At 38.9% G+C, this 25,897-nt stretch overlaps 2 protein-coding genes across 5 annotated transcripts in view; both read right to left on the bottom strand.

Moving 5' to 3' along the window:
• Positions 1 to 6,825: 6,825 nt before the first annotated feature.
• On the bottom strand, positions 6,826 to 19,857 carry KIAA0408 (KIAA0408 ortholog). Its single transcript, XM_057409126.1, has 6 exons — positions 19,720 to 19,857; positions 15,188 to 15,386; positions 12,260 to 12,601; positions 11,837 to 11,916; positions 9,134 to 10,499; positions 6,826 to 7,215 (listed from the first exon to the last, which is right to left on the bottom strand). Exons 2-6 carry the CDS (start codon positions 15,320 to 15,322, stop codon positions 7,042 to 7,044), a joined length of 2,097 nt encoding a protein of 698 aa, XP_057265109.1. The 5' UTR covers positions 15,323 to 15,386; positions 19,720 to 19,857; the 3' UTR covers positions 6,826 to 7,041.
• Positions 19,749 to 25,897, bottom strand: part of SOGA3 (SOGA family member 3) — a 33,835-nt gene continuing 27,686 nt past the window's right edge. For 3 of the 4 annotated variants that reach the window (XM_057409103.1, XM_057409084.1, XM_057409112.1), the window contains one exon: positions 19,981 to 20,108. The gene's annotated coding sequence lies outside the window, so the exon portion shown is untranslated. Of the gene's footprint in view, positions 19,827 to 19,980; positions 20,109 to 25,897 lie in introns of those variants that run through there. The other variant, XM_057409093.1, reaches the window with a different exon arrangement.

The following is a 25,897-nucleotide window of genomic DNA, read 5'->3' as shown; positions in this document are numbered from 1 at the left end:
CAGGCTAACCATATTTGGAAGGAAGAGGTGACATGCATAAGCACTTTTTTTTTTCTTATAAGATTTGTTTGCATTTATTTATATGAAAATGGGCTTTCAGAAACTGCTGGATATCATTAACTCACATGTTATTTTTAATGTAAAGCACTGCAGTACTGTTCTTTGGGAGCAGTCTGTTTACATACAATAGTAGATGTAATTTTTCTCTATGTATTTTGTATCTAACTGTGGTGCTCATATGCACAGCAAATGGTGTCTTACAGGAAAAACAGCTGCAATGGACACTGTGGGACTTCCTGAAGGAAAAGTTCCTAAGATATGTGCATATACACACATGCAGAGAGGAGATGTCACAACGTACGAGCCAGCTTGTGAACATCTTACCTCCTTTGGTTGTAAGCTACTTTTCCAAGTAGACAGTTTGGTTTCAGAAGAACTCCCTGTGCAACTTCTTACCAGCAGTAGCTCGGGTAGCTCAACTGCCTTCAGGTGAATTTGGAAAAAAAAAAATAAATCACAAACTCCCAAAACAATCAGAATCTCTCTGTGGAAACTTGCAAGATTCTGCAAAGAAACAAGCAGACCATATATACACACTTCCATCAATAATATCTTAAGCAGTTCTACATCATATCTGGTACAAGACTAGCTGACCTGCTGCAGGTACCTCATAACGTAGAAGTAAAACTCGGTATGATTTTCTGTGTTGCCATGCCATCTGGCAGTGCTGTGTTTGCAGAGATTACATATGGGTGTAATTTTGTTTAATGAAAGTCCTGTTCTAACACGAATACGGTTCAGAAATTCTTCTAGCCACACTTCAAGAAAATCTGAGGGGGCACTGGCAAAAGACTATGCAGGCACATCTGCCCCCAGCTGTTGCATACCTCCAGTTGGAAGGGCAATCAAATCCAGACTCCTTAAGATCCCTGTGACATGTTAACAAATTAGTAGAAGTCTATGAATTAACTGAGATCAAATATTAAAGAACATCTGGCTTTAAAAGGGGTGACAAGTCAAGGGATATTAGCTCACCCATTAATATTGCTTACTTGTATTATATGCCTTAGATATATCTGTGCAGTGCTTATTCTCTTCCCCCTATTCATATTGGGGTCACGTCTACTCCATAGTAAAGGGAAACATTATCTCATGCAATAAAGCAGTATATTTGGGGCTCACATATTAGATAATATTATTTAAAAGTGTAAGATGCATGGACCCTCCCATACTGTGTCATTTTTCAGTGAATCTTGGCCATACACAGGTAAACGTGCATCACTAGGAGGAATCAAACTCTAGACCCTGAAATAGAAATGTTGTAGACTGCAGTTACTAGAGAAGAGGCATAAACAAGCAGCTCCTGGATAGGTACCAGGAAAACTGTAAGAATTAAATGCTACTTGATATATTGCACTCCCCCCCCCCTTTTTTCTTTCTTTTCTTGATTTTCCTTTTATCTCAAAAGTGGCAAGGGATTAACACAGCATGAAATTGATCTTATCCAAATTCAGGAGATGCCTCATCTTCACCTCAGCTTCTATTTATCCTCTGTTCCCCAGCTGTCTCTAGAATAGGGCATCCCTCTGCAAAAGAGCATAAGACTGCAATTTTGTCACACTGTGGTGAAAACCATCCATCCTTCCAGAAAAGCCCATAAGATTGTACTTTTTGTCCCAGTGTGGTAAAAAACACCCTGCACTGAGGCCAGATGATGTCTGGCACGATCAGAGTATCTGTATATGAAGTATCTGCACTCTTGCTGTACTCAAGCACAAGGTTGGTTCACATTTATCTTTCAGGAATCTCCCCATGGTGCTGAAAAGCACCATGACAGAGTGTGCCCTTGTGAAGTGCTGGAAATCCATTGTGGGTGGAAGACACAATATGTTGTGTATTCCATGTTCATGCTGTGAGCACCATCATGCATCTCCTTGTAAAACTGTCTGCTGCCACAGAAATGATTAAAAACTGAATCTTAAGCATTCTTCAATAACCACCATGCCATCAGGGGTGGGAATAGGCAGGACTGGTGTTAATCTGACATTACTAACATTAGGCTTTCAGTACCATTTGCTACTATGGGCTCACAGAGTAGGAAAAGCTTATACAAATATGCTGATTGAAAAAAGCACATTATTGGCGGTTTCAGGTGGTATGAAGTAGGCAGCACAGAGGAGCTTCCATCAGAAGGAAAGAACTAGCCACAACATTTACTACATAAGTGTTGCATCCTCCTTTGATTCTTCTTTTCTTTATGATTTATTTCACTTTGATCATATTGCAGGTTTGATTTCTCTTAACCCATGGAAATTCTGATACAATTCTTTTTAGAGCAAGGCACCCTGAGGTATGAGATCCCATAGCCACACAGGAATGGATTAACCATACGCATCAGAAACACATCTCTGCTGATGCAAGTACTTTGCAAAACAGAAAAGGTGTGAGGGAGAGGGGTGTAAGCAAACCTCTAATGCAGATTAATCTTCATTTCAAAAACCAAGCACATTTTGTATAATCTATGTCACTAACAGCTAATGAAGAAAGCACATTTTCAGTGATGCAAAACAATAGATCAAGATCTAATATATTTCTGAATGGCAACAGTAATATCAGCTTTTTTTTAGAATAGGCTATCCAAAAAGTATTTTGACCGTGGTACACGTAGAAAGTCCTATGAGATGGCATGTCATAGGACATAGACACCAATGGCCATAAACCACATAAAAATATACACCCACTGGGAACTGAGGAAGGGTGGAAAGGCCAGAGGCAACAAGGGGCTTTGATTTAGTGCATTTAGAGCAAATGCAGTTTGCCTTCCGGTTTAAAGGGCATGTACACAAACAAAGACTCCATTACGGATTAGTCCAATAGAGAATATCAGCAGTATAGGAATATCAGCAGTATAATGGCTAGAGTTGTACATTACAGATTTCAAAAGCAGAGAAATTCTTTTCATAGCAGCACTGTGAGAATTGGGTAAGTTCCTGCTTGCTAGAAAATTTAGACTTGGTCCAAATATAACAAAACTGTAAGGGAAAAGGCTTGCCTGCTGTGTTGCTGTAGTTCTTTGCTAAAATGCTGTTGAAGCCATCTGGATGAAAACATCCCTATTTACAGAAATAATTTTTTATAGAGAGAACAGGAGAAATAAATTGATGCTTTGAATACTTTGGGAAATTATGTTATATTGGTTGCCAATTCTTGCTTACATATAACAGCTAGCTCCCTTACAGTACGTATAATAGTGAAAGATAATTGTGTTGCTGAAAAACAATCAAAGTTCATCCGTCCAGCAACACTTTATTGATACATAAGGAGTCTATCACTTACACTGGAAAGCAGAAAGTGTATTTAGTGGAAATCTACTCTGAGTTTGAGGAATGATATCCAGAGGGTTTAAAGGAATATTTTTTTCTTCTACTCCCTCTGTCTTTAGAGAGAATCAGAGTCAGGACAGCTTTCTAGCCTTCACATGGCCTACGTTGCATATGTAGGTAAGGTCTGACTCCTCTCTATGTGTTTCTACTGTGCCACAGTCCCCCCTAGAAGTGTCTCAGCAAAAGATTATGGCTCCGTTTCCCAGCATGAGGGAGAATGATGCTTCCTTTCAATTAAGTATCAGCCAGCTGATTCCTACTGACATCCCCATTTCAAAGGGCAGCTGGCTGTGTGCAGGGAGTTCTGCATTTATTTCAGTAATAAGGCTCATAAACATGCAATAAAGAGAACCTTAGACTTGTTCAGAGCACAGGTAAGAAGAACCTATAACTGCATTAAAACTTTAGCGTATGGAGGAATAATATTAAAAACCTGTTTTAAAAACAGGCTTACAAAACTCACTGATTCTGTAGGTGACACTAGGATTGGTAGAATGGTCAAGTTATACTTAGATCATTTGTGGTTCTTGCATGACAGTGTGTGCATGTGTATGTCTCTTGCTTCAGAGCTTCTAAGGTAACTACATTCCCTTGTCAGAGATAACATGGGGGAACCTGAAAGTCCAGCAGAGGTCTTCCCCCTGTAGCAAATAAATGCAATTAAGCCATTATTATGGTTCAATAATCACAGTTCTGGGAACTAAAAGAAACAACAGTGCACTAGCTCTGTTACAGGTACAGTTGAAGAAAACATTTAAACAGTACTGGTGGCAATTTTCTAACACTAGTATGTCCAACTAGGCACCTGCAGACCAAAATCACCAGTCTTGATACTTATGGGCATCAAAACCAATTCCAGTAATTAGATGGACACACAAAATCTTGACAAAATGGATTTGTCCTTGACCTATTAGTTTATTTCAAAAAACCTTCTGTTCATTAAACTTACATACATCAGGGAATGTTGTAGATCTTTGATCCTTTCTCTGGTATTCAACAATGTGATATATGTCAAAGGTGACCAAAAAACTGAAGGGAACTAAAGAAACACCTTCACTGACTAACCAAGGGAAACGCTTTCATAGTTGCATACTTCAAACATAAGTGCACCACCATTTTTCAGAACAAAACTGCTTAGCTTTACCATGAAGGTAATTTAAAGAAGTTTTATTGCAGTCAACTATGACTGAAATTAAGAACCATATTGTTTTACAATTCTGTCATATTACCCTTTCATCAGCCTTTCGCATTTAAAGATGCTCAGCTACTTAGGCATTTAAAAGGTCAATTTGCAAGGCATTTTGGTTTGCTGATTTCCACAGTTATCTACAATCTTAAGCCATGTTCCAAATTCACTGTGAATCATCTTTGATTTTTCTAGTTCTAAGGAAGTTAATGGAGTGCAATCTATAAATTAGGGCAAACTGGCAAATTTATAGTACTCTTGAGTTTTCACTCAGGCACACGGATTTTTGCCTCTATCCAAACTGTATAAATTTTCTTCAATCTTTTCAGTCCTTGCATCTTTTCAATTAATAACTTTGCAATAATGCCTGAGAAAAATTTGATGAATTGCTGATCTGTTTGAAGCCTTCATATATTGTTGTGGGATTTTCCCACCACTCACACCTAGAAAGGACCAGAGGCTAAATTGGGAAAATTACTCTGAGCATGATTTTCTCATGCAGGCAGCCTCAGTGGCATGATGGTGGGATTTATGGCTCTAATGCCTGCTCGCTCCAATATTGGCATGCCTGAAGAGTTACTGTTGCTACCATACAGGCTATATTGCTCAGAACACATGGCCTCCTGTTTTCTCTCTCCGTAAAATCAAAGTTGTACAGAGGAAAGAAGAATAAGGCCCTAAAAGGAAGGATAAAGGTGTGGAATCTCAACATGACTGGAGTAGGACAATAGATTACTATCAGATTGAGCACAATTAATTTTCCCTATATTGTCACATATACAATTCACTAAGATAAAAGCCTACACTCTCTCTGAAATCCTTTTTACATTCACATAGGAAGATGTGCACATTAATGAATCCTGGGGTGATTTTTAAAATACCTTTCAACACAGTATGTTTCCCCAGAAGAGGAAGAAAAGCTGCAACACAAGATCAGGCTGATGATGAAGTGCCTCTTTACTCCTTTTAACCTAGACATGCTGTTTAAAGGTAACATTTACCATCATTACCACACAATGCATCCAGCAACAGCCTAGGGAAAAAAAAATCGAGGATGAGGGACACTGTCTTTCTGAGAAGCTCAGCAAGAGTCTGGGTAGCATCCATATTTCTTTCACAAGCCAGGGAAGGAACAAGCCAGGCTCTGTGCTCATCATTCAGATGGCCTATAGTATAAAGTCAAGTGATGGCAAAAACATAACTTCCAACTCCATGTGTCTAGGATTTCAGGCACCATTGTGATCATACCTTGATGCAATATTTCCGTACTAGGTGCAGCTTGTTGCCAGAGTGCAAGTAAACTTTGTAACTGACTGCCACGAGTCAGCCTGGGAGCAGTAAATTAGCAAGTGGCTTAGGCACTCTAGTCTAGGAGAAGAGTAAAAAAGGAGTGTGGCTGCAGCACTGGGAACAACAGTCCTTGTTCTCCTGCTTTGATGGAGGTAAACAAGTCCATTGCTATCTGACGTTGCCAAACCTCAAAGTATAATGCTAGAAGGAAAAATAAGCTTCACAGAATTGAGCATATACAACCCTTTTCTTCCCTTCCTTAATTGTATGTTACGCTAGTTGAAACTACCAAAGTGTTTACAGTATGCTATATATATATAATGGCACATTTAAGCTTTTTAAAGGGATTGGAACTTCAGAAATGTCTCTGGTGCTGAAAAAGGCTAATGTATTACAAATTATATATTATTTTAATTCAGAAAAAATATGTTTGGGTATTTTGGCCTAGCATCATAAGGGTTAGGAAACCGAACGAGGATGCCATGAAGCATGACTGACATATTAGTCGAGCTAGTCTGCTTCAGATACGTATTGTGCAAGGCATTATCGCTGCAATCAATCACAAAAATGCATATTTAGGTTTTGTACATTAAATACCACACCTGTGAGCCTATGTAAAAGATATACAAAATATAAATGTCATCAGGACTGTATATTTCAAACTTTTTAAAATAAACACAAAGTATATATATGTAGGGATATAGGTTGTAATTTCAATGTCAACACTAGCACAGTTTGTCTCTTCTAAATACAGACCTGTATACTTCCTAGTCCAACACATGCACCTACAAACACATGATCATGCATACAGCTTTATGTTCTGCTGTTTGCAGAAGAGTCAGAATATACAGCACTATACATTGTTTCAACTCAAAACTGATTGGCAAATTAAGGAAGATGCTATTTAAAAGAAATTCCTCGTGAGCTATTACCAAAAAAAAACCCAAACAACAACCAACCAAAAAAAACCACAGGGCTATAGTTATTTTGTCTCAATAAAAACACTGAAGACCATGGTGATGGTGATCTAAGATTCAAAACACTTTGTCCGGCATGTAGTGGGGGTCGTTCTTGGACAAGATACAACAGTGTAGAGCTGGTTGCTATAACACATAATGAACAGAGTTACCAGTTACAATGAGGCGTAGAGCTTTCACAACACCATCCAACCCAGCTCTGTGTTCAGACTACTGAGGTCTCTGACCGAAAAGAGATAGAGCAGTTATATGTCGTTCTTCTCACAGCAGGTGGTGCTGATGGTGATCTGGATGCCCATCTGGAAGGTAAGCGTCGATTTGCTGGCCGAGCAGGCCGGGAAAAACCCTTCCCGCTTGAACACTTAGCTGGCACAGAGATCTAGAACACAAAGGCAATTCCTTGCTTTAACAAGTTACGACTTCTGTGGAATGCAGTGGGAATGTAGGAAGACATTTGGGGTGACCTCAGAACAGGTGGTCTGAAGCTATTAAAAGTAGCACAGTTATGTGCAGAATGCAAAAGAACAGCTATTTCTATGTATAGGGATTCTCACATCGTCTGCGGTTTAAAATGTATGGAGACAAGTGTCAGACACAAGGAAAGGTATAAAATGTGAATGCAAGCCAAAACTGACATTCACTTCTCATTTCTTTACATTTTTTTAAATTTTTTTTTCTCAATAAACACTGTACAGAGTTCTAAATGTAGAAGTCAGAATATCATCATACATTACCAGAGTATGTTCTACATACTTTTCAGGTATTTTTTTGTAGTTGCCATTTCAGCAGTCACATCTTGCTAAGAACTCTGTTTCCGTTAGTGCAATATGAAGCTGTTTACACTTGGTAACTAATTCATAATGTTTAAGTATTAATGCAGTGCCATGCCTACATGCAGAGCCTTATATACACAGGGAAACCAACAGCTTTTGATCGCAGCTACAGTGATGCAAATTGGAAATAATGAAAATAAACTAAATGCCTCATACTGTGTGTAGTTCATTGTATCTTTGTGACAGGAATTCTGCTGGACCTAAAATGGTATCCCCTGATCAGGCAATATTCTACACTTAGTTTGTACAAATAGAAATGACAACATAAACTGTGAGCCTATGGAGAATAAAATCCAATTGGTTCAGTAAAGTTGTTTTGGGCTTATATCAATGTAAACTCAGTCACTATGTCGTCATTATTTCTTCCCTACGTTTCATTGATGAAAATTTGTTTTCCTATCAAAAGTTCATTGGATAAAAAAAAGAAGCTTCATTTTTTTTTTTCTTTCTGTGCTGTAGTAAAAATCTGCTAAGCAAGATGTTGCATCACTGCAAGGCTGTCAGAAAGACATGCAGAAGAAAACCTGCATGGTAAGATTCTCAGCTGTTTAAAATCCACATAGCTCCACTGAAGTTTGTGAATTTGTGATAGTTTAAAGCATCCAGCTGACAGTCTGAACCCATATAAGTTCCTCAGCTCAAAACACATTTGATTTCTCTTTTCTGAGATGCTAAGGGACATATCTCTGTGTTTATTGGCCAAGGAGCATTTTAGGAAAAATTACTTTTCTTTCTTTGTGGCCTTTTACAGAACCTGCAACTTACAATGTATGTTCAAAATCATCTGTTTCTATTTCCATTAAGAAAGAATGTTGGCAAAGGCAGTATTTCTAAGCTTTTGCAAATAAAATTCAGCCAAATATAAATCAATTAGTCATGCCATACTCTCCTGTTTCTGTGAGCCTATGCATGAATATATAGGAGAAGTCTGGAACTGAGATTAAATAAGAGGTCATTTTATTACTAGAAACTTTATGGAATTACAGTACCCTTTTTCATAGGCAGTTCCAAGGATATCTTGAACCAAGAAGCACCCTGGATGCTGAAGAATGCTATCTAAGCCATCTAGGATTTTGATATGGCCAAGTGTGCTTAAGCCTTTTGGGAAGGCTTATGAAATAACTCGTCAGCTAAGGGAAGAAGGGAGGGAGTTAAAATCTGACTGCAGTTCTCACTAGTTCAATCCTTAAATAACTGCACTGCAGTTAAAATCTTGCTTTACACAATGGTAGCAGAGATCAGAATCTGGCACACGTCTTCACTGATCATTCTTACTTTCAAGCTTCTGTCCTCCCACAATTCTATTATCTTCAGAGGAAATACTCCTGACTCACCCAGATCCTGGCCTAAAGTGTCTATTTTTACCTAATTGTTTACAAAATCTTGTTACCCTGCCTCACTTTAGAATCTAAAGTTTTGTATGAAACTGAACTATTTTGTTCTTGCAATTTTTGTGAACCTTACCTCTCGTAACTTCTGCCGCTCTTTTCCTTGCTTGACTTGCTGCCCAATATGCCTGGCTGAATTCCTCGGCAATTCTTGCTTTCCTTGCTCAATCTGGAGCATTTCTAAAAACTGACTCAATGGCTCACAATCCCCACCGGTGAATTCAGAATTTGCCCGTGTCCACTGCTCTTTGCAGCATTTTGCACTACATGAAGAAGTCACTGTTGATTTTTCATAGTTTTTCAAAAGCTTTTCAACAACTCCATAATTTGACCTTGAGTCAGCTGAACGTGGGCGACCAGATAAATTACTTGGTCTCCAGTCATGCTCGTGAAACATGTGCCTATAACCACTAGTATTTGGAAGTCCATTCATTTGCTTTTGTTGCCCTGCTGTTCTGACAGCTTTGCTAGGGTTGCCAGTCTTTTGCTCCTTTGTTGCAGAGAATTTGGGATTTGAAACACAAGATGTATTTAAAGTTTCTGTCCTGCTAATAGCAGAGTCACTCAGTGGGCTGCAGGGTTTATGATCTTCTGATGCTGCTTGAGGCACCTGGTTTGCTTGCAAAGCATTGTTACATTTATCTGTGTGAAATATAGTCCGGTTAAACTCATCAATCTTTGCTGCTAAAGTTTCATTTCTTTGGGCCTTTCCTGAAATATACCTAGAGTCTTCCAAAAGATCATTGTGCAGGGTAGCAGGGGCATAAAAGCCATTACTGTAACAGGGGCTGCTCTGAGACCTGGGATTTTGTTTCTGGTGCATCTTGTTGCTTTGGGCCATATTTCCATCTGAACAACTCTTTTGGGCTGACAGTGAGGAGGGTTCACTTCTATTGTCTTTTCCAAGTTTGCCCACATCATATGCCCATGTGTTGTGGCAGAAACTTGTTGGCACACTGCACTCATTTTTGGTTACGGGTATTGCAGCAGTTGCTATCGCGGGACCTTTCACAGCCTGCCCTTCACTTGTAAAGGCTGCTGCAGTTTCATTCTGGTTTATAGGTGAAGGATTCATCAGTTTTCTTTCACTCTTACAGTCCTGAGACTTGCAATTGCTTTTGATGCCTGTATCTCTTATTGACGCTTCAGAAAGCTGTACAACCGCAGAAAGTGAGTTTGTTAGGTGCCAAGAAGTGCTCCGTGGAGGAACTGGTGGAGCTTCTTTCTTTTGCCAAGATCTGAAGTCTGTTTGTTTATCACCAGTAAGACCACCATAAGACATATCCTTCGTCGAGCTCATCAGATTCTTCCTATTATTATGTTCCTCTGTTTCAAAAGCAACTGAAGTCTGTGATTCATTGCTGGACACATGGTTCATCTCAGGCAGAATAACTGTGCTTTGGGTTTCCTCAAATTCCCCCAGGAAAGGAAGTGACTTCATTCTGGAAATAAAGGGAGAGGTGTTTTAGGGATGAGCAATAAGGTTATTCTCCCAGGGGACCTCAGCATGGATTCATTCTCCCTATGAGCAACTGGTTTAACACTGGCTGCTTAAAAAGATCTGGGAGCAGTTTTACTGCAGCTGATACAGCCAGCATCGTATTTGAAACATACATGAAGAATTTAAAGAAAGATCAACGAAAGGAATCTTGTATTCCTTTCTCTTATTTTTTTTTTTTCTGAACCTTTATAGGTGATTGCTTGTTTTCTTACCTATCCTACAGTAGGAACAGTGGAATCTTGTGAGTTCTAATGACTCCAGTGAGAGTCTACCTGACTATGAACTGAATAAAGAAAGCTCTGGACTATAGTGCATCCTGTGTATAGGTTTCCTAACATTATCCATGACAGTACAAATGTGTCTTTTGAGATCTGTTCAAAAATCACCTTTTTCTGGCCAGGATTTAGAAACTATTCATCAGATATGCATTTATTAGCTTTAAAAATATGAACACTAACCCAGCTACAATAATGAGTTAGTGACAGAAAGACAACTGGTTGCATGGAGGGGTATAAGAAGCCCCTCTGCTCTTCAGGAACATCTGAGAAGAGCCTAGCATGATGCAGACTTCCATGTTGTCTCAGCATAGCTGAGACACAGCCTTTCTTAATCTTTTTCATGGTGTGCACCCTGTCACACCATGCGTTCAGTTTTACCTTCTGAGAATTTCTGCACAACTCAAGAGGAAGACGGGTGTTTAGCTTGCTAAAGGGAGACTATGAACATTGAATTTTTAACAGATGAAGGAATAATCATTTGTCATACTTTTCAGGGTCTGGCTTACCATCTTTCCATCAGAACAAATGTATGGTTGTTTTTCTTTTTCTTGCCTTCTTTACACTCTTGGATTGTCAGTTCCTGCCACATCACCCACACTTAAGGCTAGATACAAGCTTAATGTAAGAAACCTCCCAGCCTAACCAACCCATACAGTGTTGTATAGAACTGCATGGAAATGGACCAGGGCAGACAGAAGTATGTGCTCACTTTCCCAATCCTCTATATAGCCATTAGAAACAAGTACAATTTAATCTTGTATAAATAAAAATTTAATTTTGTAGGTTCTACAGATACACTCCATTTTGCTAGTAAAATGTGCCCTTGTATCATATTTCAGTTTATTTCGTTTGAATATTTTTTACTGATCACTGAAACACTAGGAGTATAGGAACTGCCCAACTCCTAGTAAACTCAATAGCAACTACTCCTTCAAAGAGAACAGAAGCAATCTCATTATTCATTTTCTTCCTCTAATTTAGGGTCCAAACATGTTTGTACCTTCTGTGGTTTGACTTCTTTCGGATTTCCTCTTGATAGCTGCATAATTCTTCACTGACTCTGGCAAGTTCTTTGAGAGCCTTTATAAATATAAAAACAGTCCTTTAATATAAGCCTTTAAAATGGTATCTCCAGAATTATTTTGAAACTTGTGGTCACTTGCATTTAAGACTCACAGCAGAGAGAAGCAGCACAAAGAAAGATACAAAAATGACCCCAGGTTATAAATGGAGGTAAAGAGCATGCTGTTAAAACATCTAAACAGTGAGAAACACTCATCAATAGCAAACCAAGGAGGAAGTAGAGACTGCCTTGGTGGAAAGCTAAAATCAGGGAGATCAGTTCTTTAGGCTACCCTGGCAGGCAAAAGTTTGCAGTATTTTCCTCACCCTTGTAACCAAGACATGCCCATACTTTACTTACTACATTGAGATCACCAATATAATTCTTGGCATTTTTCTTGGAAGTTTTGATGCTGAGGCTGTCTTCAGGTTTGTGACCATTCTCAAAGGCCAGATTGTCCATTAACAGAGCACTGTTTCTGCCCTTGGCTCTGGTTTCTTTACATTTGTGTCCTGTTTTATTGAGCAAACTTCCTTTTTCCATCCTGTCATTTGCAACATTGTGTTGACAGTTCAGCTCCACTGTGTCACTCTCTTCCAAAGTAGGGGAATGCAAGGACAGCTGCAGCATCTTGCTCTGAATCGTATTATTACCATGGACGTTCATATTGCTCTCCCTTCTAAGTTTTACCTCCTGGTAAAGCTGAAAAGACAATAGAACCTTGTATTAAATCATGGTACTGTGATGAACTTCATGGTAAAAGAATATGTTCATATTCTGTTTTGAATGATGCTTCACTCAGTAGAAGAATACCAAGTAGAAAGATTTGTACGTGTGTTAGTAAAAATTGATTTTATGATGCTATAACAGTGCACTATGTGGTGGACACATCCCTGATCTGATGGATGGGGAATATGAGGGAGAGAGAAGGCTCTGGCTATGTTACCAGCTGGAAAATTATGTTAGTTTAAGGAGGGAAAGTGAATTCTCATTACATACAGTGTCATCTGCACCAACACAGACTCTTCTAGTTCTCAGGCAAGTGTAATCCTCCCCTATGATTCAAGATATAAATCAGTACTGCAGAATGGTATTATCTGGCAATGTGCTGTCACCTTCTTATCTTCTTTCATGCTACCCGCTGAGATGCAGTGGCTTCATTAGTAAATGAAAAGGTGATAATTCCTGTCACTCAGCAATTTCAAACTAGGGAACTGCGATAAATTATAAATTAGAAAAAATAGCAACATCATAAAAACCTCTTCTGCCTACAGTATCATTTCCAGTGCCAAGAATCCCAGTGCTCTTTATAAACATTCATTCTTAACTTGATTTTGTGAAGAAAACAAAGAGCAGGCACCTCTGAACAGCCATCTGCCTGCTTTCTCACAGTGCACAAGGCCGTCTCAACAGCTTTTGGAAGGACAGTGAAGTATAACAACAGGAAGAACATGCGGCCATTTCATGAGTAGTGCTGAACATCAGAAGTATTCTCACGTTCAGAGAGCTAACACTTGACCTCATCCTGGGCTTTCAGATTTCAGTCCCAAGCCCAGCTGCTCATGAAACCTGAGGGCTGAATTTTGTCATTTCCAAGGAATGAGGGCCTCATACGGATTCAGCATAGCAGTAAGAAGGAAGGATACCACATCGTAACAGTATCATCTCTTAAACCACATAAATCTTCCTGGAGTAATCCAGTAATTAAGTTAGGTTTTGGGGGGCTAGATAAAAATACTAAATAAAAACACAAGCTGAAAAGGTAGCACAAGTTTTATTGAGGAAATCCTTCTGCAGATGATGGCATTTAAAAGGTATCTCCCCTTTTCTCCAGCCATGCGGCTTCTGGTGAAGAAACATCAGGCAACTAAAATCAAGGGCTATAGCCACAGTTAAGGAGGTGACCTTAAGATACCGATAACCTTGGGATACCATCTGTAGTTTTGTCTGGTCCTGTAGCACCCAGTGATTTGCTTCATTCTTGTCTTCTTAGCCCAAATCCATTATTTATCTCTTTTTCTGTCTCTGTCATGTTTTCTTAATCCATATACTAATAAAAAACATTGAAAAAACATGGTCTTTGCTGCCATTGTCAGTACTGCTAATAGCCAAAATACCTTTTCACAACACATTATTGTCATTCCATAGCAGCCCATATACCTAACCAACTGAAATTCAACTACACATGCAGATTGCATCACTAACTTTTGAAGGACTCTCACCTCAGCAGTGAAATTATGCAAGACTGCATAGAAATGTCCTAACACAAAAGCAAAATATGGCAAAGACTATCATACCAAAGTCTGCAAGATCTGCAGGTAAAATATAAGACAGCTGATATTACGGAGCTATGCTGCAGGCTAGTTTAACAGGCAGTGTATGGCTGCAATGCATTTGGCTCTGATAATTTTTCTTCTCATACTTTCATGTGAGCAATCTCTGCTATACATTCCTGTGTTGCTCAGCCACAGGATGGTGTTGGCAGAGAGCAAGCAAAACTACTCCATGTGTATATTAGAATGAAAAATGTGGAAAGCTTAGTGGTGAAAAAACTTGCTTCTATACGTTGCCAAGGCAGATTCAATTTATGCATTACAGAATGCCAGACGGTTCTGCCACAGGGACAATTTGGGAATAAAAAAGTAATAAATAATTACCGTAACTATATCTGGAAGGACATGCATTACAAATGGCAAGGAGTGAGTGTTAGTACCCGTAAACACACATGGTGTCAGGACTTTCATGGTATTTACTGTAACTGTTTTCTCTACTGAAAGCTGTCTATAAATGGAGCAGGTTCTAGCCAGAATGATTCTGCATCATGCAGCATTTAATGTATGATCTTCTTTTTAGTATTACCATTTACCCCAGCAGACCTGTGATATCTAATCCATTTTTGCCAGAAAAATTATGACACCTAGAGTTTTTGCTACTAAATATGCATTTTCTAAACACTGTATATGCAGTTGTTCAGTGTATACTTGAAAAAAGCTTGTATGATATGAGCAGTGTGGCTCATGCCCAGAGAGCTGGCAGCAGTATATACAGCCAACAACATCATAGCAGACTTCACACAAAGCAACATTTAACCACCTGCTTCATATTTATGATTATTAAATGAGCAATTGTAAATACTGCTTAACGCCTGGCTTTGAGTCTTACCATCAGCTATTAGAAACTTCCAGTGACAAATAACAAAAAGGATACAAAAAAAAAAAAATTGAAGCATCCCCCAATCACTTCATCCCAAGCGAAAATGTTAGTGTTCAGAGTTTTGTTTTAAAGTACCTCTTCTATTTTCTTCTGCATAACCTTCCATTGACATTCCCATTCTTTCCTTTCATTGTCAAATCTCTCCAGCAATTCCATCTTCTCTATATTCCAGTTCCTCTCAGTATTCTCCAGTTGTTTACTCAGGTCCATGGTTACAGCCTGTTTAACAGCAAGAAGACAGCTCTGCTTTTTCTCTTTCTTCCCTGAATGTTTCCTGGAAGTTTATCAGAATAAACCTTACTTGTGTTTGATTCTAACTTTCAGGGAAAAAAAGAATCAAGCAACCCCCCCCAAATTATTAACTGAAATGTGCTTGCAGGAGACAGCATCATACAACTGCATGATATATATCTGGAGTGTGACTGGAATACGGACAAACCAAGTATTATAGAATACAAACACAAGGGCAGAGAGGCCCAGTCTGAAATGGGGAGAAGTGATCCACATGCAGTACAACAGAATTCAGCAACATCAGCTACAGCGAGCTCTGTATGGTAGCCACTTTGCATTACTTTTCACTTTAAACCTGTTTTCAGCAAAATTCAAGTCTGCATGATGCTGAATGGCACTTGAGGACCTTGGCATCCTGCAACATCTGCCCTTGAGGGTCAAAACTATTCTTACGTTTGTTCAAGAGACAACTGCAAGTGTAAAGGGATTATGTTTGCTCATGCACCCCTTTCATACATGCATGTAGCATGACAAAGACTGTGACATTCTTTTGGCAATTGAAGACTGTAAACTTGATACATGCAGATAATTCTCATGGCTACATGAATACTTTAGAATACATGAAGCAAGACAGGACAGGAAAGCTAATAACAATAAACACATAGAGTATAAAGCATCATTCTACTACATAAAAGACTATAGGTCACTATAAAAAGTTAATATATTTTGGATTTACAAATCTAAATCTAAAAATGCTAGTTCTAGGACCAGCATAGGAAAAACAAGAAAATATTCTCAAGTCTAGTTCAAAACCTTGTTCAGAATATTTAACTGATTAGCCCTTCTTCAGAAGTCTTTAGTATCTGTGGATGAAAAATTACCAGTTGAACCACTAAATATGTATATTTTATGGGAAATATTTTGGATCTGCTTCTCTGGCTTTGAAGCAAAACAGTTACAGACTTTATAGGCCTGGTGCTCCTCTTGCTTTCTTAGGCTTTACAGCAAGAACTCCACCAGCACATTTACTATGCCAGCAAGGCCAAAATAACACTCACTTATTCACGATGGCTCCTGTGGTACAATGGCTGGTATACACATATTGATACTTGAGTTTGTTGACTTTGGCTCTCAAAGCCAGCTGTTGTGTTAGTTAGGTGGACATGGAATCCAGTTCTAGTCAGAAAATGCCTCTGCAATATTTTGGTCTCCTGCCATAAACCAAGTGTATGGGCAGGCAAATGAATTATCAGAGAATTAACTAGGAGCAAACCTAGGAATTTGTTCCTTTCCCTGACTGATGGTCTGTGATTGCCAACCCACAGGAACTGTCCATTTTATCATTCATATTTTCTTTGATTTAGTAAAAATTAATTCTTGAGCTTCACGTAAATTTCTTCCCCATCCTGTATTTTATTGGACAAGTCTTGTTGATTCAGCTGTGGTTACTGTGTAATCTTCTTACCAGTGTCTGCATTATTTCAGCTGACTGGGCAGCTGATGCCAAACTTGAAATCAGCTTCTTTCATGAACAAGTAAGCAGAAGAGCTCAGCTGAAGCCCAGTGGGTTACTTAGGTCTTTGGGTCATAAGAAGTCCTGCTAAAGGACCTCTCAACTGACAACCATCATGGGCCCAGTCCTAATTCCGGGTTCGCAAAACTGGCTGCCCCAAGCAATTTTGGATGGAGCATTTAGAGAACAAGCTGACTATTCTTCCAACATCTTTGTCAGCCTGCTTCACGATGGTGATAACCATGTCACCATGTAACATGGTACTGGAGCTTAGTCTTTCAAAATCTGACTCACACCTGCCCTGAAGGTCTGAAATGGAAATCTGTCCCTCAGCTATCTACAAACAGATTTCAGACCTTCTTCACCTGCCTGAAAACATACAGGACAGCTTTTATGAAAACATACACCCCTTGAAACTAAGAGCAGCATTCCCATCACAAAAGAAATCAAGCACTGGTTTGCTCATGGCTTCTTAGGGAAAGCAGCTAGGCTACAAAGACTGCACCTCTCCAGTCCAACATTTCAGCTTTGTGCCAGACTTTCATAAAGTGTTGGTGAAAAACAACTTACAAAAACATTCCACTGCACTTGTGACCTACGCAATCTAAACACCTATTGCTAATGAACTTTTAAACCATTTCAGTATTTTCTCTCTGCACTTTTTTTAAGGTTGCAATATTTAGTACAGTCATTTGCCCTTTTTTTTCCTACATTTATGTCTCTATAACCTTTCGAGACATCTCTAAGAAATAAACAAAAGTCAACTCTCTGCTCCACTAGAATCCTTCAAATGTATGTCAGAAAGAAATAAAAACTTACAAATGCTGTAAAGTCATGAACAAGACAGGCAGACACAATCTGTCAACAACTTTCACAAATGGTGATTTTGCTAGTGCACTATTAGTAACAATGACCATGCTTCGATCAGCAACATACTACTAGAAAGTCAATACTATATAGCACATTTTTTTACACACATAAAAAAAATATATATATAATATAATATATATATAATATGTATTCCTTTCAAACATGCATATAGCATTGAAAAGGCCCCTAGTGGTTTCTTACTGCTGGGAATTACTATTGCTATGTTTACATTCATCTTAACAATTTCCAAATTGCTTCATATGGGAATCTGATTATAAAAACAGATTGGAGACCATTAGAATAAAATCAAGTCTTGGAAGAGGCTAGTTACAAAAATTACAGATAGTCACTTGTAGCTCTAAGATCCAGAAAAAACTTGTGTTGCTTCTTATGCTTCTCCAATTTCCTCTTGACATAAATTCTGAGACGAAAACTCATGTTATTGATGTTGGCAGCTGGATGACTATACAATTTTGCTGCTGTTGTACAGTGGATAAATTCCTCAGAGTGTTTTAGCTCCTATTTCTATGACTTTTTTTCCCTTTTTTTCTTTGGTAGTTTTTTGGTTCTTTTTGTTTCGTTTTGTTTGTTGTTTTTGTTTTGGTTTTTTTTTGAGGGGAGGCTTTGGGGGGAGGATTTTTGTTTGTTTTTTTTTCCCTACTAGCAATAAAATCCAATTTGTCATCCTGATAGTATACCCTCTGCCCGTATAGTGCATCTAGATGTCCCCATGGGTATTTCACATGGGTCAAGTAATCCAAAGAGATGCAAAATGCCACATTATAATTTGCTGTGTAGATCAGAATAATACTGTGCTCTTGCAGTATTGGCACTTTCTGCATGTCCTAGACAAGGTCAGAAGCTCATTACAGCAATCAGATTCAAGCAAATAATCAATTTTGTCTACATCAGCTGCATTTTCCCTCAACTTTTCCTTTAGCTCTTCCTTCTGTCAAGCAAAAAATGTTTTAAGCAACTATTTGATGTTAGTGTTATTATTCCCCCATGTCCTTCCCATGCCTTTCCTATGCACATATTAAAATTGCAAAATAGTTTGCAACCAACCTCTACTAACTTCTGAAAATAATCTGCAGTGACATGAGCTGAAATGCTGTTTTTCAACAGAGGTTAATTAAACTGGATGTGTACAACCATTCAGATACACGAATCTTCCCTTGATTTTACAGGTAAAAAAGCTATTAAAATATATTTCTAATAAAGTGCTGTGGTTTAGATGACTAAGGAAATAGTACATTTATGTATCTGTTCAGTTATAAAAGTGTGCCATGTGTCACAACATTGTGGACTTTATACACAAAAAGAGAGAGAAAGTGAAAGAGAGAGAGAAAGGGAGAAAAGGAGAAAGAAAGATAAGAAAGAGATGAAGAGAGAAAGAGGGAAAGAGAACAGAAAGGGAAAAAGAGGGAGAGTGAGAAAGAGAGAGAAAGGGAGAAAGAAAGAGATAGAAAGAAAAAAAAAAGAGAAAGAAAGAGAAAGAAAGCTAGAGAGAAAGCGAAAGAGAGAGATAGAAAGAGAGAGAGAGAGAGAAAGAGAAAGAAAGACAAAGAAAGAGAGAAAGAGAGAAAGAGAGAAAGAGAGAGAGAGAGAGAGAGAGAGAGAGAGAGAGAGAGAGAGAGAGAGAGAGAGAGAGAGAAAGAGAGAGAGAAAGAGAGAGAGAAAGAGAGAGAAAGAAAGAAAGAGAAAAACAAAGAAAGAAAAGAAATGGAGGGAAGAAAGAGGAAAAAAAAAAAGAAAAAAGGGAGGGTGGGAAAGAAAGAGAAATAATGAAAGAGAAGGAAAGATAGATTTGAGTGCTCACAACGCTACCTGTCATCCCTATCCTGCTGATATATCTGCGTCTGCTCTGAGCACCACATTACATACAAATAACATTAGAGAGATGTTTAAATAATTGTTTTCCACACAAGTAATTTGCTTTCTTTTTTAATCTTAGCTATTCAAACCCCTGATTTAAAATAAACTGTAACCATACCTTTCATGGAATATGAAATCCCTTAGAAGTCTTTCAGTCCATTTCTAAACAGCAGTGAAAGCAATGAAATGCATAGCTAGCTGGGATCCAGTTCTGCAAATCTTGATCTTTAAAAGAAATGAGAAAGCTGAGCAAGACACAACCTTCCAACCGGGGCAGCATTTGTAACTCTCTTTGAATAAGTCCGCAACTTTTGCAAACTGAAAAACAGTTCCGTTCAGCATCATCCCAGCAGCTGGCTTCCACGTGACGTCAGTGTATGGAGGATGGTTTTAAAGCCATCTCTTCCAACCCCCAGCTCTGTAACTTAATATCTCCTCATATTTTGTGTAAACAACTCCAAGTCCAGGACATTTTTAGGTTTTATAGTGCAGTCCAGTCTTTAAAGCCTGCCAAAGCAGCCACTGTTAGTATTAAAGCTGTGACAATAGGCAATTTCAGGTTTCTTTTACTAGCGTCCATGTTGTAAAGGAAGATTCCTTCCTGCCTTCCAGACCTGGTTTTCAGGGTTATATTTTTTACTATGATAATTTTGAGCTTTGCAACTTGATCCTCAAAAACTGAGTTGTAAAGGGGCTTTGTTTAAAGCAGCAGTTTTGTTGGTTAACAGCTAACTTAAAGAGCTAAAAGCAAGCCACTCCCCTAAAATCTTTTTATGTATTCTAACTATGCTATCATGTATGAAGTGCAGAATAATTGAGCATTGTATAATCCTACTCTCTTGCATTCTGGGAATGGTGATAATGGTTTCTTTGGGGTGTACCCAAATATTTCTACTACTTTATAAGGTTTCTACATCAGATTCTCTGGTCTGTTAGTATACTTTGTGTCAGCAAAGTAAAGTGCTCGAAATTGGATGGAGAATCTCCTTTGCACAGGGAAACTCATCCCTAGCACAAGGCTAGCAAGGAAGGTCCAAAACCACATCAGTCTGGATTTAAAGCACTAGGAGTGCCCAATGCAAGTGGCAGCATGGGAAGAGGGAAGAGAGTATATATGACAAAAATGATCCAGCAAGTAAAGCCCATGGGAGACCTTGAAGCCAGTGTAGCGAAATTCAGCTGCTCTCCCTGCTGAGCTGCAGGCACAAGGCGATCAGCTTGCTCCTTGTGTCTCTGCCCACCACAGTAACTCCTGTTGCTACATGTTAAACTGCTTTCATTTGGCACAGAGAGAGACCCCCAGGCAGCAGCTTCACACATACCACTGCCCTGCTGGATACTTGTGCTTGGATGTGGCTGTGCACAGTGACTGAGACCACTATAGTCAGAAAACTCACATTTCAGGGAACATTTTGTCCCCACATGTAACTGGAGAAGGGCCACAAAGTACTTGACTCCTGCATCATAAAATTCTGGGTAAATTCTGCTACCAGATGGGCGTCTTTGAGTGCACTAAGCAGGATTGACATATATTTTTGTAGGCAGAGCAGCCGATGACAAGAGAGTCAGTGAGAAGGACACGATATGAGGATTCGCACATCCTTTGGCTAGTCAGCACTCTCCTCCTTAGAACTGTAAGGCTTTTCTGTGATAAAATCCATGCACTGCATAAGGATTTTAGCTCTGGGTACATTTTATAGTAAATACCAAAGCAGGTTTCAGGGAAAACACATTTTTTCTCCTTATATGGTCTAGCTATAAGTCTCAGTGAATACATTACTGGGGTGCTTATTCTGCTCCCATGTAACTTAAATAATGGGACTTGGGCTATTTGTGAAAATTTCAAAGGCGATCTATAAACTCAACAAAGATGCCCAAGTACAAGACTGAACATTCCACAGCCTCTAAACTCTGAGAATTTAAAAACAGTGCAACACTGTGACTTTCTTTTGAGAGGTTACATCCCAGCAAGACAGCAGACATAGCTGGGAGCGAACCCTGAGTGCCTGGGAGCAGAACTGAGCCCACAGCTGGAAGCTGGGTGCCACACTGCTGCCTCCTCTCCAAAGCCAGCACAGCTGCACCACTGCAAATGAAGACAGACTCTGAATATGTTTCTTTACTCTTATCTTTCAGAATAGGCTATTATTGTTGTGTTCTTAGTATTGCTAACTCAATGCCCCTTCTCGTCTTAGGTGAACATTCTGAAGTAAAATACAGTAAAATTAAAGAAAACAATAGATTATATCCCAGGCGTGAGTTTTCACTCAGGCAAAATCCTACGTTTCTGTCAGTGTAAGGAATTAGAAATGCGTAAGATTGAGGGGCTCATTATTAGGAGATAAGAGCTGGACCCCATTCTTAGTTCAAAGGGCCATGTTAAACTCATCCTAACATAGGAAAGGCAGAGAAAAGTTGGGACAAAGAAAATATGAAGCAAGCTAAATCCCTGGACTCATTGCTCCAGACACCCTTAAGTGTAGGAGTAGTGACTTTTGCGTTTGAAGAACAAAAGTTATCCAACAGAGACTGTCAACCCTCCAACAGCAGCAGACAAAGCAGCAAATGTAGCTTTCTGGCCTCTGGCTCAGGCAAAATAAGCAGGAAGGCTTATTTTGGATCCCACACACCGCTTCCACAGGCAAAGTGTACTTTGTCTACACCCAGTATCAGCTCTGCTTGTGTTAAAAGTCAGCATCTCAACAAAAAATGTGAAAGGGGATTTTAAACAAGCCCCCTGCTAAATTTCTCTTCAGCATTCAAGACTGAAGACAAGGGAACATGAGTTTCAGCATGGACTATAATCAGAATATATATACTGAGGGTAATATGTATTCTGGTCAATAGTCTCTGCTCAAGATGGTTTTGCAGCACTTACAGTTCTGCTGTACCAGCTTGGTTATGGCACACCCATTTTGCTATATCCACATAAGTTTGGTAGAAAGAAGGAAGAACAATATTGCTGCCACAGTAATCAAGCCAACTACAACATCAGATTCCTGAATGATGTACATCTTGATAATCTTAGCAAATATATCTCAGGAGTGGATATATAAATTGGGAAATGGGCAGAAGGCAATACAAATTCTGTCTCCTCTTACTATTGTGCACTTCTGTAGCAATATATAACTTAGCAGAGAAATAGAGCCAAAGAAGCGTTATGTCACTTCTCCAAGGTTACATTGGAAATCAGTGGCAGATACTTTAGATGTTTGCTTTAAATAGAGCCACTGTAATTTTCCCCATAGGCAACTGCATGTGTAATGGCAAAAGCTGGGTTTGAATATCACTTCCCCTGGCATTTAATCAGACACAGAAATGTAAGCCAATGGGAATTACGTGCCTGACACTGATGCCTTCAGAAGTCTCCTACTCACCTATCAGATTCTAGGGTGATTAAGGGGAAGGGCATCTAATACCCTAAAGTTCTCCTTGTTTTTGTAAACAACTCCCAAAGTTCATGTGCAGTTCATCTCTTTTTATAACACATATGTAGACAGCCATGGTTTTGGCAATTTTCTATTTTCCGACTGCCGGGCATATTTCTGCACTATAGCACCTGCTCTCTTCTAGTTTTGATTCCGAAGCACTGGTGACATGTGTCAGCAGACACTTATTCTATCTCTAACTGGAGCTTCAGGCATGGATATTTTAGGTTGAAAGAAATATCTCTCATCTTGGAGAAGATGAACATTCTAGTATCATGGGAATTTTTCAGTAACAGCAAAGAAAATATTTGTAGAGGTATTTTGTCAGGGCATTCAGAGACAACTCTAAAAAGGAAACAAACTTATCTGGTTGCATTAAAGGAAAAATGTATCTATTTTCTAAATGACATAAAAAATTCATTGGAGTTGCTACTGATTTACACAAGTATAAAAATGCCAGAATTAAATCTACAGATGCAAGATCTCTTCTTTCTGAAAGAACATGGAATGAATTCTATGGGAACACAGGAAACAAATTATTTTTTTCAGAGAAATGTAAAATTAAGGCAATCTTTGAGTTCAAATAAAATATTTACCTGAATATTAGTATTTTGCCAGAATATTCCAAAATGGGAACTGTGAATCTGCTATTGATATAACTAAAGCTTGAACTGATGGGTAATCTGGCATAGCCAGCTTGTTGCCACTTAAAAGCAAAATCTTCCATTTGTCTCATCACTTTTCAGAATCACAAGCTATGCAGCAGACAGAATCTGGTGGATCAGCAGCATTCTGTCCATCTCTGCCTTCCCTGACTCCCACAAACTCCTGCTAGAGGATGTGGACATGTTCAGCTGCACTTACTCCCTCACCCATGAAGTGGATTTTGCTCACCAGGCCAACTGAGTGGGGACTATGTGCCTTTCTTCGAAGTGTAGTTATTGTGTTTCCTTGTGAGACCAAGTTATCACAATTTAGCAAGACACAGAACATGTTCCTTGGATAGATGCTATCTTCTGGCTACGGATAGATGTCCATACTGATTTTATTAGCTTTCTCACCAGCTTCTGGAACAGTGAGAAATGGAGGGCTGTCAACTTCTTTGCAGTATCTGGTACAAACCAGATAAGCAGCTCAAATCACTCCTTTCAAGCTGAATGCAGAAGGACATGAAAACCACATCTCATTTTTCATTGAGATTTATCTGCATGGAGGCTTGCAGGGGTCCTCACCTTTCCCTTGCTCATCACAGATTCAAAGACCGTGGGGAGGTTCTAAAATGATTTTGTATGCTTTGGTATGCTTTAATTTCAGATTGTAGCCTTTACAAAAGCTCCCTAAACGTCCCAAAAGGTCTGAGCTTTCATTTGCTTTGTTTGTCTGACAGAATCAGGATGAGGAAAGGTCCAGCTACATGCAAGAAAAAACACTTGGAGAAATCAATGGAGTTATAATTGTCAGTCCTGTGCAGAGGTGATCACCTCCCCCTTTTGTCTCAAGAGGTTCATCCTCACCTTTTCAGGTTTGTGATCAAGAAGCAAATCTTTCCCAATTACTTCCAAGATGTATTCAACGTATGACTTCAGTGTATTAAGCTTTCCTACTACTTTACAGGAGTACTGTTACTGATACACTCAGTGTAAATCAAACCCACTCTACTCATCTTCATTAAATACAAGGCTGAGAAAGGTATATAAAGTTTAGATTAAAATCTGACAGCCCAGAACTTCAGAACAGACTGAAGGATTTTGGTTTTTTTTCTCTTTTATGGGATTGAGCTACTAACATTTAAGGAAACCCAAATGATCTTATCTTCCCCCAAGGGAAACACTAAAACAGAAAGAAACTGAAAAAGTCAATTTCATTCTAAGACTTGATATGACAAGTTTAAGCCTCAAATTATTATACTTTGAATGTCCAAATTGCAAATCCAGGGGGTGGGAGGGTGGGGTGGGGATGGGGAGAATTACATTCTCAAGCAGTTGCTGTAAAATTTCTTTCAGCAGCTGCAGAGAGAAAAGCAGCAGAAGAGCCTTTTCCAAGTGATTAGAGAACTATCTTTACAGTTACAGAAATTCACTGTGAAAGGATTATACACTTCATCATATCTTGCCATAGTAGTTTCTAACATGTGGGACTTTTAGGCAACTGAGCATAACGTAGAGCAGCTTAGAAACTCCTCAAAGTTATTTTCGGCCTGACTTTCTCTTTAATCAGGACATCAGGCAAAGCTACCTATTAATCTCATATATATTGACGCATTTTGCTAATAATGATGACAATATCACCTGGTAGGAATAAGTATTTGGATTAAATCAAGGTTAAGTGTTTTAACTGGTCAATGTTACTACATCTGCAGAGTATGCTGAGGGAAAGCTACACAAACAAGGAGAAAACCAGAAGATTTGTTTAATGCTGAATATTATGAGTTTACTATTTTTTTTTTTTATAAAATAATTTTTATTGCCCAATCTCTGCTTTCCTCTGTGGGGTTTCCCTTAAAAAGGTGCATCTCTTATTTCAGGCAGCAAAACACAACCCAGGCACAGAGATGATCTGCTCTTACTGGGGAATGAGTTAAATGAATAGAGTGCTAGCATAATAAGTTAAAGGGAGTCCTTATTGCCAGCTAGAAAAAAAAACGGCTTTATTTATTACCACTGTTAATGACTAGATTTTTATCAAGGCATCTGCACGAAAAGAATGGCATTCATCCACTTACTTGTAAACAATCACCTTTGGAGAATTCGTATTTGTGGGACTCAGTGGTTTGGACTCGTAGGTTGAATAAAACAGAAAGAAAACTGAGCTCCAGTGGCATTTCAGATGAGGTTTTCAAAGTGAGACATCTACTGTTTGTAGAAACTA

This window comes from Pezoporus wallicus, unplaced genomic scaffold (genome assembly GCF_028554395.1).
Source record: "Pezoporus wallicus isolate ANWC-B61680 ecotype Strahan unplaced genomic scaffold, APGP_CSIRO_Pwel_v1 contig_3817, whole genome shotgun sequence".
Taxonomy (NCBI): domain Eukaryota; kingdom Metazoa; phylum Chordata; class Aves; order Psittaciformes; family Psittacidae; genus Pezoporus; species Pezoporus wallicus.
This window is presented reverse-complemented; position numbering and strand designations above follow the sequence as displayed.